Source organism: Mustelus asterias, chromosome 27 (genome assembly GCF_964213995.1).
Source record: "Mustelus asterias chromosome 27, sMusAst1.hap1.1, whole genome shotgun sequence".
NCBI classification, from domain to species: domain Eukaryota; kingdom Metazoa; phylum Chordata; class Chondrichthyes; order Carcharhiniformes; family Triakidae; genus Mustelus; species Mustelus asterias.
Window position 1 is genome coordinate 41830767 of NC_135827.1, and position 12420 is coordinate 41843186.

Here is a 12420-nt window from a genome sequence, read left to right on the forward strand (position 1 = left end):
AAGTAAGATTAACCACATTCTTTAAGAACAATACGGCCACAGAGCATAGTTTTTATCAGTATAGTTCCAAGACACTAAATGAATGGGACAATTCATTTAGTGATTATAAGGGATGCTTAGCAGATGATGAGAACGGCAACTCTTGAACTTTATGGAGAGACAGTGAGAAAGTTACCTTTGAACTATATTACTTACGTAATAGAGGTTGCTAAGAGACAAGTGGGTGGGAGCTTCTGTAATTAATTACAGACCAATTAATTCTCATGTCGCCAGAGTAGGATGCAATTTTCCAAGTTAATAATCCATATTAAAATGATTGGTCCATCCCATTAAGATGAACGGAATAGGTGGACAGTTGATTTCTGAATAAGTATAATTAAAGACTGTCTTGATAGAGTAAATTTAGCTGTCTTAAATTATTCTCCCTCCCATAGTGGAAACCAGGCCTGGGTTAATAAAATACATCTTCAACCAGAAACTACTGTGTCCGATGAGTTCTTTGTATTTGCTAAGCTGTATTAATAAAGAGAAATCTCCTGCTTGAAGCCAGCATAATACATAGCTCTCTGAAATACTCCTACAGACACCACGGTTCAAATTCTTTATTCACTTAAGGGATGTGGATGTTGTTGCTTGGGCCAGAATTTATTGCTCACCTTTAATTGTCCTTGAGAAGGTGGTAGTGAGCTGCCGTCTTGAACTGCTGCAGTCCATGTGGTGCAGGTACACACACAGGGCTGGAAGGTTCCAGGATTTTGGCCAGCAATAGTGAAGGAACAATGATATATTTCTAAGTCAGGATGGTGGGTGGCTGGAAGAGGAACTGGTGTTCCCATGCATCTGTTGCCCTTGTTATCTTAGATGGTATTGGTCATGGGTTTGGAAGGTGCTATCTAAGGAGCCTTGGTGTGTTGCTGCAATGCATCTTGTAGATGGTATACACTGGGGTGCCAACCAAGTGGGCTGCTTTGTCCTCTATGCTGTCGAACTTCAAGTGCTGTTGGAGCTCATCCAGGTAATTGAAGAGAATTCCATTACACCCCTGACTTGTGTCTTTTAGATAGTGGACAAGCTTTGTGGAGTCTGGAGGTGAATTACTCTCTGTAGAATTCCTAGCCTCTGACCTGCTCTTGTAGCCACAGTATTTATATGGCAGTCCAGTTCAGTGTTTGGTCAATGGGAACCCCCACGGTGTTGATATTGGGGGATTCAGCGACTGTAGTGTTATTGAATGTCAATGGTCAGAGTAAGGAATTTCTCTCTGGTGCCCTGATTAATATTTATCCCTTAATCAACACAAGTAAAATCAGATTATTTGGACATTACCATGTTGCTGTTTGTGAGATCTTGCTGTCTGCAAGTTGGCTGCCATGTTTCCCACAATACAACAGAGAATACATTTTAAAAGGTATTTAACTGACTGTAAAGCACTTTGGGATATTTTGAGATTGAAGAAGGCATTATGGAAATCCAAGTCTTTTGTTTTTACTGCTGACTGCATTGCAGTTTGTAGAGAGGCTGGAGAAAGAAACCTAATTTGCAGCATCATTGGTCCTACCTGACTGGAAACTCTGATGCTTCATGTGTGGCTTACTCAGCAAGTTAAGGATGGTATTCGATTAAAAGAGGCTTATATTTTTGCAAATAATAGCAGTAAGTCTGGGGATTGGGACATTTTAAGAAATTAGCAAAGGGCAACAAAAGATTTATAAAAAGGGAAAAAATAGAACGAGAAAAAACTGGCCAGGACTGTAGAAAAAACAGATTCTGAGCTTTTACAACTATATAAACAGCAGCGTAGTTAAAACAAACGTCAGTTCCTTAGAGGCAGAGACAAGAGAAATTATCATGGGAATGAGAAAATAGCAGGGAATAAATATTTTGTGTCTATTTTGACAGCAGAAGACACAAATTACATACCAAGAGAAACTCTCAGGACTAACAACAAACAAAACCCAATACAGAAGTTGATGGCCTACATCACAGGTAGTTGCAGTGATAGTGGATATGCCGGCAATGAGGTGTAAAAAATTCATAGATTCTAGAATAGTGCTTGCAGATTGGAAGTTACCAAATATAACAGTTATTCAAGAAAGTGCGGGGGTTGGGGGGGAGGGGGGCGCGGGGTGGGTGGCGAAAGAAAACAGAGAACTACAGGTCAGTTAGCCTGACATCAACCTTTGTGAAATTCTGGAATCTATTATTAAGGAAGTTTTCAGAAAATCATAGACAGATTTTTGCAGAATTTTGCACCCTGTGTTATTCTGCCCTTCACATTCAATCTGGACAAATGCTTTGTCTCTTCACCAAACCATTACCACTCCCTTCATGTTTTGTTCCATGACATCTTTGTCATTTAATATCTCCTGTCCTCTACCCTTTTCCAGCCCTTCCATTTTGTTTCTTTCTCCACAGCTGCGTCTGGTAGCAGCTATGAGGCAATACAAAGACAATATAGCAGATGTTCACAAGATTGGTTTCTGGGATGAGAAGTTTGTTGATTAGAGGCTGAGTAAATTGGGCCTTTATGCTCTAGGGTTTTAAGAGAGAGATGTAGGCCAAGATTCTCCCAAAAGAATTCTAAGTGCCGAAATCACGTAAAAACTGAGAGGAAATCCCACTGGTTTTTTTAAGCAGGATTTTCAAAATGAATCTCCCACACTGTGCATCAGAGTGCCCTAGCGTGAATCACTCCAAAAATCAGGGGCCAGGACCTACTCCCAGTGGAGAGGTCAGCAGCATAGGGCTGAGCGGGCCACTGCACATGTCAGAGTGGAATTCGCTTTTAAAAAAAGATTTCCTTTCTTCATTGCTTCCCTCTTCCTTCACCTGGAATACTGCATTCAGTTTTGATCCCCTTACCTAAAAAAGGGTACAATAACATTGGAGGCAGTCCACTAGAAATTCATCAGGTTAATTCCTGGGTTGAGAGGGTTATCCCATCAAGAGAGACTAAGTATCCTGGGTCTGTTTTCAGAGTTTAGAAGAGTGAGGGGTGACCTAATTCAAACATACAAGATCCTGAGGGGGCTTGACAGGGTAGATGGTGAGATGTTTTCACTAGTGGGAGAGTCTCGAAGAAGGGGACATAGGTCGTTTAAAGTTGAGATACGAAGAAATTTCTTCTCACAGAGGGTAGTGAATCTCTGCAATCCTCTGCCCCAAAGGGTGGTGGAGGCTGGATCATTAGAATATTCAAAGTGTAGGTGGATAAATATTTGATAGATCAAGGAGTACAGGGCTATGGGGAAAGAGCACAGAAAGGACTGAAGCAGGCACAGATCAGCCACGATCATACTGAATGGCAGGGCAGGCTTGAAGGATCTGGTGGCCCACTCCTGCATCTATTTCTAAAGTTTATTTATTAGTCACAAGTAGGCTTACATTCACACTGCAATGAAGTTACTGTGAAAATCCCCTTCTTGTGTTCTCTTTGTACTCTATTTGTCTTCAAAGACGCACCTGGTCCTAACTGATACAGCAGAATGAAAACTGCAAATGTACAGAGTCCCTGTCCCATATTTTCCCCACCCTCTGTAGGCTGGAAATTGAGGGGCTGGTCAAAAAGAAAAGAGAGGCGTATGTTAGGTCCAGGCAGCTAAAAACGGAGGGAGCTCTGGAGGAGTACAAAGAAAGTAGGAAAGAACTCAAACGGGGAATTAGAAGGGCAAAAAGGGGTCACGAAATGTCCTTGGCAGACAGGATTAAGGAGAATCCCAAGGCATTTTATTCATACGTTAGGAACAAAAGGGTTGTCAGGGAAAAAATCGGACCTCTCAGGGACAAAAGTGGGGAATTATGCTTGGAGCCCAAAGAAGTAGGGGAGATCCTAAATGAATACTTTGCGTCGGTATTCACAAAGGAGAGGGATGTGTTGACTGGGAGTGTCTCGGAGGGGAGTGTTGAACCGTTGGAGAAAATCTCCATTACAAGGGAGGAAGTGTTAGGTTTGTTAGAGAATATAAAGACTGACAAATCCCCAGGGCCTGATGGAATCTATCCAAGGCTGCTCAGGGAGACGAGAGATGAAATCGCTGGGCCTCTGACGCAAATCTTTGTCTCGTCACTGGACGCAGGTGAGGTCCCAGAGGATTGGAGGATAGCTAATGTGGTCCCGTTATTTAAGAAGGGTAGGAAGGATAACCCGGGTAATTATAGGCCGGTGAGCTTGACGTCCGTGGTGGGGAAGTTGTTGGAGAAGATTCTTAGAGATAGGATGTATGCGCATTTAGAAAGGAATAAACTCATTAACGATAGTCAGCATGGTTTTGTGAGAGGGAGGTCATGTCTCACTAACCTGGTGGAGTTTTTTGAAGAAGTGACCAGAATGGTTGACGAGGGAAGGGCCGTGGATGTCGTCTATATGGACTTTAGTAAAGCGTTTGACAAAGTCCCTCATGGTAGGCTGGTGAAAAAGGTTGGATCTCACGGGATAAAGGGGGAGGTGGCTAGATGGGTGGAGAACTGGCTAGGTCACAGAAGACAGAGGGTGGTAGTGGAAGGGTCTTTTTCCGGCTGGAGGCCTGTGACTAGTGGTGTTCCGCAGGGCTCTGTATTGGGACCTCTGCTGTTTGTGATTTATATAAACGATCTGGAAGAAGGTGTAACTGGGGTGATCAGTAAGTTTGCGGACGACACAAAATTGGCAGGACTTGCAGATAGTGAGGAGCATTGTCAGAAGCTACAGGAGGATATAGATAGGCTGGAAATTTGGGCAAAGAAATGGCAGATGGAGTTCAATCCTGATAAATGCGAAGTGATGCATTTTGGTAGAAATAATGTAGGGAGGAGCTATACGATAAATGGCAGAACCATAAAGGGTGTAGATATGCAGAGGGACCTGGGTGTGCAAGTCCACAGATCCTTGAAGGTGACGTCACAGGTGGAGAAGGTGGTGAAGAAGGCATATGGCATGCTTGCCTTTATAGGACGGGGCATAGAGTATAAAAGTTGGGGTCTGATGTTGCAGATGTATAGAACATTGGTTCGGCCGCATTTGGAATACTGCGTCCAGTTCTGGTCGCCACACTACCAGAAGGACGTGGAGGCTTTGGAGAGAGTACAGAGGAGGTTTACCAGGATGTTGCCTGGTATGGAGGGGCTTAGTTATGAGGAGAGATTGGGTAAACTGGGGTTGTTCTCCCTGGAAAGACGGAGGATGAGGGGAGACTTAATAGAGGTGTATAAAATTATGAAAGGCATAGATAGGGTGAACGGTGGGAAGCTTTTCCCCAAGTCGGTGGTGACGTTCACGAGGGGTCATAGGTTCAAGGTGAAGGGGGGGAGGTTTAACACAGATATCAGAAGGACATATTTTACACAGAGGGTGGTGGGGGCCTGGAATGCGCTGCCAGGCAAGGTGGTGGAGGCGGACACACTGGGAACGTTTAAGACTTATCTAGATAGCCATATGAACGGAGTGGGAATGGAGGGATACAAAAGAATGGTCTAGTTGGACCAGGGAGCGGCATGGGCTTGGAGGGCCGAAGGGCCTGTTCCTGTGCTGTATTGTTCTTTGTTCTTTGCTTAATTGCCTTGCAAAGGATAGACACAAGTTTCAAGGCAAGTCAAAAGCACCCTGGAACAGCAGTGGCCCAACACAAATGGATTTCCATCATTTTTCTGTGGTTATACAGCGGGGACCTTGAGGAATTTCATCCTCATTACTTTCTTATAGGAATTTCCTTAAAAGGTTATTTTACTTCAGTACCCAAATGATTCTGGAGGATCAAATTCACATTAGACCCTAATCATATTCTTTGTAGCAACCAGTGGCTACAAAACATCCATTCTGACACGTGCATCCGATGTGCATGCAATCAGAAAGTGAGTGATAACTAATGCTGGACTCAGTAATTCATTACAAATTATGTGGAGATAACGTGTTTTCACTGTTCTCAGTGTATGCCAGAGATAGCAGCAATGACTGTGATGGTAACGAAGGTAACATACTGTTGTCCATCTTGGTAGTAGCTTGCAGTGGGGTACGGTCCTTGTACCATGTGATGCTAGGAGCAGGATAGCCATTCCTAGTGCGACAAGTCGCAATCTGAAAAAGATAAAATGCCAAAATACATCAACAATGTCAATATCGAGGACAGTACATCACCAGCGTGCTCAAAAAATACTTTATTAGCTATAAAGTCCTAAAGTTAAAGATGCTAAAGTTGTGAAAGATGCAGTATAAATGTAAGTTTCTTATATCAGTCACAAGCTCTCTGAGACTATGGGAGAGATTTAACTAGTTTTTCCTAGTACAGAAGGAGGCCATTCGGCCCATCAACTCTGCACTAACCACAATTCCAGCCAGGTCCTATTCCCATAACCCCAAACATTTACCCTGCTAATCCCCCTGACACTAGGGTCAGTTTTAGCATGGCCAATCAACCTAACCCACAACCGGAGCACCTGCAGGAAACCCACGCAGACAAGAGGCGAAAGTGCAAACTTCACACAGACAGTGGCCAAGGCCGGAATCAAACCTGGGTCCCTGGTGCTATGAGGCAGCAATGCTAACCACTGTGCCACCATACCACCCAAGGATGATATTCACTGGAGTTTAGAAGAGTGAGAGGGGATCGCATTGAAACTTATAAAATTCTAACAGGGTGAGACAGGATAGATTCAGAAAGAATGTTCCCAATGGCGGGGGCGTCCAGAACTAGGGGTCATAGTTTGAGGATAATGGGTAAATGTTTTAGAACTGAGGTGAGGTGAAATTTCTTCACCCTGAGGGTGGTGAATGTGTGGAATTCACCATCACAGAATGTAGTTGAGGCCAAAATATTATCTGATTTCAAGAAGAAATTAGATATAGTTCTTGGGGCTAAAGGGATCAAGGGAAATGGGGAGAGGGATCAGAATATTGAATTCGATGATCAGCCATGGTCAAAATGAATGGTGGGGGAGGTGCGAAGTGCTGAATGGCCTACTCCTGCTTCTAGTTTCTATGTAGAACTTGCTGTACCCCTAGCTAAGCTGTTCCAGTATAGCTACAACACTGGCAGCTGCAATGTGGAAAATTGCCCAGATATGTCACGTACATAAAAAGCAGGACAAATCCAACCCAGCCAATTATGGGCCTGTCAGTCTACTCTTGATCATCAGTAAAGTGATGGATGGGGTCATCAATGGTGCATTCAAGCAACACTTGCTTAGCAATAATCTGCTCACTGACGCTCAGTTTGGGTTCCGCCAGGTCCATTCATCTCCTGACCTTATCACGGCCTTGGTTCAATCATGACAAAAGATCTGAACTCCAAAGGTGAGATCAAGACTGCATTTGACTGAGTATGGCATCAAGGTGTTCAAACAAAACTGGAGTCAATGGGAATCGGAGAGAAAAACCCTCCACTGGTTGGAGTCATACCTAGCACAAAGGAAATGGTTGTGGTTGTTGGAGGTCAGTCATCTCAGACCCTGGATATTATTGCATGAATTACTCCGGGGGTTGTCTTAGGCTCAATCATCTTCAGCTGCTTCATCAATGACCTTCCTCCTATTATAAAGTCAGAAGAGGGGATGTTCGTTGGTGATTACACAATGTTCAGCATCATTTGCACTGATGTGCTGGGCTCCCCATCATTGAGGATGAGGATAATTTTGCAGCTTCCTCCTCTGGTGAGTTATTTAATTGTCCACCACCATTGGATGTGGCAGGACTGCCGAGCTTGGATCTCATCTATTGATTGTGAGATTACCTAACTCTGTCTATCACTTGCTGCTTTGTTGTTTTGCACACAAGTAGTCCTGTGTTGTAGCTTCACCAGGTTGACACCTCATTTTTAGTTGCCTGGTGATGTTCCTGGCATGCTCTCTTGAACTCTTCATTGAACAATGGTTAATCCATTGGCTTGGTGGCAATAGTAGAGTGAGAATATACCAGGCCATGAGTTTGCAGATTGTAGTTGAGAACAGTTCTGCTGCTGCTGGTGGCCCACAACATCTCATGGATGCCCAGTCTTGAGTTGCTAGACCTGTTGAAAAAGTCTACCCAATTTAGTACAGTTGTAGTGCCACAGAACACAATGGAGGATATCTTCAATGTGAAAACAGGACTTTGTTTCCACAAGGACTGTGCAATGGACACTCCTACCGATACAGTCATTGACAGATGCATCTGCGACAGGCAGGTTGGTAAGGATGAGATCAAATATGTCTTTCTCTTTTGTTGGTTTCCTCAGCACCAGCCACAAACCCAGTCCCCCCACTCAAAATATATTCTTCACCCTTTCCTACCCTCAATGCTTCTTCCAAGTGGTTTTCAACATGGAGGAATAATGATTCATCAGCTTAGGGGGATGGTATGTAGTAATCAGCAGGACATTTCCTTGCCCATGTTTGACCTGGTGCCATGAGACTTCATGCGGTCCAGAGTCAATGTTCAGGACTCCCAAGGCAATTCCCACCCACTACCACTGTGCCACCACCTCTGCTGAGTCTGTCCTACCGGTGGTACAGCACATACCAGGAATGGTGATGGTGGTGTTAGGGACATTATCTGTAAGGTATGATTCTGTGAGTATGACTATGTCAGGCTGTTGCTTGACAAGTCTGTAAGACAGCTCTCCCGATTTTGGCACAAGCCCCCAAATGTTAGGAAGGAACCCCTGCAGGGTTGACAAGGCTGAGCTCCTCATAATTGTTTTCGGTACCCAGGTTGATGTCAGGTGCTCCATCTAGTTTCATTCCATTTTGTGGGGAGCCAGTCATCATTGCTAAGCCAAAAGACCTCACAAGCGAAAGCAATGTCCAGAAATCTCAGTACTGTGTTTCAACTGCAATCACCTGGGACATCCAGATGGATGGAGGATCCCAAGACAATTCATCAGATTGAGGTACCACCCCAGCCATGCTTCTTGGGTGGGATCCTGGATTCTCTTTTTGGAACATGGATGCCTCAGTAAATGGTCACCTCACTAACTTTAAGTTGGACACGGATACCAACGGGAAAGTTATAGTCCTCTCAGAAAAGGAACAATGACTGAGAGACCTCTGGCTACAAATGATAGACACACAACTCTACGAGCCTGGAGGAATCCAATTTCTGGTCACCATAGAATCTCTGCAGAATGAGGCCATAAGGCCCATCAAGTCTCTGATAGTGCATTCCACCCAGACCTACCCATGAACCTATCCCCGTAACACCACACATTTTCCCGCTAACTTACACATCTTTGGACACTAAGGGGCAATTTAAAATGGGCAATCCACCTAACCTACACATCTTTGGACTTTGGGAAGAAACTGGAGCATCTGGAGGAAATCCACAGACATGGGGATAACATGCAAACCACACACAGAGAGGTCATATACATGATTTTAGATCCACTAAGATATGGTGACTTGGAGAGGGTACAGAAAAGATTTACCAGGATGTTGCCTGGTATGGAGGGCATTAGCTATGAGGAGAGGTTAGAGAAACTTGGTTTGTTCTCACTGGAACGATGGAGGTTGAGGGGCAACTTGATAGAACATTATGAGGGGCATGGACAGAATGGATAATCAGAAGCTTTTTCCCAGGGTGGAAGAGTCAATTACTCGGGGGCATGGGTTTAAGGTGCGAGGGGCAGGGTTTAAAGGAGATGTATGAGGCAAGTTTTTTTACACAGAGGGTGGTGAGTGCCTGGAACTCACTGCCGGGGGAGGTAGTGGAAACGGGTACGATAGTGACTTTTAAGAGGCGTCTTTACAAATTCATGAATAGGGTGGGAATAAAGGGATTTGGTCCCCAGAAGGGTAAAGGATTTTAGTTCAGTCGGGCAGCATGGTCGGTGCAGGCTTGGAAGGCCGAAAGGCCTGTTCCTGTGTTGTAGTTTTCTTTGTTCTTCTTTGTTCTGGAAAACAGTACTGCCCACAGTGTGACATAAAGAGACACATGACCTGAGACTAGAGTTAGTTGTGGACTGGATAAGCAGTAGGAGCAAACATGGCGTTAGCTCATAGCTTGGCTTATACCCTGTCTATATGTACATAGTTATGTGTTATGAATACATAGTTAATGTAATCAAATCCATACAAGACTCAAAATCTCTGTGAGGCTCACTGAATGAATATACAATATTCAACAAATTTGAACTGTATTTTTTAAGCTAGTGAAGTTCTGCAATTTCTTTACATGAACTATTCTCCAAGTGTAAAAGTGAGGCAACAGAGTGTCAGCTATTTAGCTTTTCTTACCTGTGATGGTTCCTTCTCCAGTACTGATATGCTTGCTTCATTTGGGAATATCTCAGGTAATTCTGGAGCATCTGCCAAAAAAGAGAGATGGGTAAAGAGAGACAAGAAGGGGCACTTTAAAGGCTATAGAAAATCAGAAGCTCTGCTCTTATCTGTTTCAGCCCAACTCGTGCCTGCAATACAATATGCAGAGGTGAAGTCAATCTATGTCAATTGATTGGTCAAAATAGAACACATTGCAGTCACAAAAAGAACCAGAGATAATATGAGGGAAAAAGGAATGTACACAATGAATTGTTGGGATCCTGCAATGTGCTGCCTGAAAAGGTGATAGAAGTAGATTCAGTAATAACTTTTAAAAGGGAATTCGATAACTAGGTGAAAGGAAAAGAAAATACTGGATTATCAGGATGACGCGGGGGGAATGGGACAAATTGATCGTTTTCAATGAGCAGGCATGGGAAGGATGGACCGAATGGCCTCCATTGTTGAATCAATCTATGATTCTAAAAGATTATTCTACAAAAAAAACCTTACCAAAAACTTTCAACTCTGTTGTGCCTTCATCACTGCCTGCTGGACCAGCACCAACTTGGCACAAAAATGTCTGTTCATCTCCAAGCTCAATAGAGCTAATGGTCAGAGTGTAGTTCTCATCCACCTTGATCCGACCAGTGTAGTCAGTTTCATTGTCGACAATTCTACTTTCTCCATCCTGGAAATATATTCGTTTCCGAAAGTTCTTTTCCTCCTGAAAACAGACAGGAGTTCAAATTTTAAAAAGTTTTAGTAAAATGTAAGTTTCATAGTTACAATTCGCACCTTCTTTAGTTACTTCCTTCGTGCCACACTGTGCTTCAGCTGACATACTACATAGATGACCAACTCCAAAGCATTAAGCAGTGTCAGCTGTCACTGGCATCTAGTAGATGCTGAAGAATAGATAATGAGGACTCCATGCCTTCCCCAATTGCTGTCAGCCACATTTTCTTCTACTCCAGCACTGCACTGTGCACAAATCTATGTGCTAACCATCCATTGAGCATTAGCTCAGGGCTCTAACATGCTATTTTGAGGCCCAATTTGTCAGGATTTGTTACAGGAAGAAGTATGAGGTAATTTTACACGAAACTTTGCTATCAATTCCTCACTGATCAGAAGTTGGGGTGCATCAAATGCAGACAACTTGCAGCAATTTCCCAAAATTTTGCATGCTCACTGGTCTAGCCAGTGACACCCACATCCCAAAAATGAATTCAAAAAATACATTTCTCAAGTCTCTATACTCTAGGTTGCATACTAACAGTTGCACAGGAATGGCCACATTACCATGGCATTATCTGGTCACTTTGTGACAGTCACATTATTGAAGTCATAGAGGTTTTCAGCATGGAAACAGGTCCTTCTTCCCAACTTGTCCATGCTGCCCAGTTTTTACCAATAAGCTAGTCCCAATTGCCCACATTTGGCCCATGTCTCTCTATACCAATCTTACCCATGTAACTGTCTAAATGCTTTTTAAAAGACAAAATTGTACCTGCCTCTACTACTACCTCTGGCAGCTCATTCCAGACACTCACCACCCTCTATGAAAAATTGCCCCTCTGGACCCTTCTGTATCTTTCCCCTCTCACCTTAAACCTATGCCCTCTAGTTTTAGACTCCCCTACCTTTGGGAAACAATGTTGACTATCTACCTCATCTGTACCCCTCATCATTTTATAGACCTCTATAAGATCACTCCTAAGCCTCCTACGCTCCAGGGAAAAAAGTCCCAGTCTATACAACCTCTCCTTATAACTCAAACCATCAAGTCCCGGTAGCATCCTCGTAAATCTTTTCTTAACTCTTTCCAGTTTGATAATATCCTTTCTATAATAAGGTGACCAGAATTGTACACAGTATTACAAGTGTGGCCTTACCAGTGTCTTGTACAACTTCAACAAGACATTCCAACTCCTGTATTCAATGTTCGGGCCAATGAAACCAAGCATGCCGAATGCCTTCTTCACCACCCTGTCCATCTGTTACTCCACTTTTAAAGAGCTAGGAACATATACCCCCTAGATCTCTTTGTTCTATAATTCTCCCCAACACCCTACCAATAATTCAGTAAGTCCTGCCCTGGTTCAATCTACCAAAATGCATCACCTCGCATTTACCTAAATTAAACTCCATCTGCCATTCATCAGCCCATTGGCCCAACTGACCAAGATCCAATTGCAATCCTAGAGAGCCTTC

General features: G+C 43.5%; 1 protein-coding gene across 4 annotated transcripts in view; it reads right to left on the reverse strand.

The window, feature by feature from the left end:
- Positions 1–12420, reverse strand: part of LOC144479980 (basal cell adhesion molecule-like) — a 227500-nt gene that overhangs the window by 83145 nt on the left and 131935 nt on the right. For all 4 annotated transcript variants that reach the window (XM_078199122.1, XM_078199121.1, XM_078199120.1 and 1 more), the window contains exons 3-5: positions 10717–10930; positions 10180–10250; positions 5953–6049 (exon numbers count right to left, since the gene is read on the reverse strand). In XM_078199122.1, coding sequence (XP_078055248.1) covers positions 5953–6049; positions 10180–10250; positions 10717–10930 — 382 coding nt within the window. The remainder of the gene's footprint in view (positions 1–5952; positions 6050–10179; positions 10251–10716; positions 10931–12420) is intronic.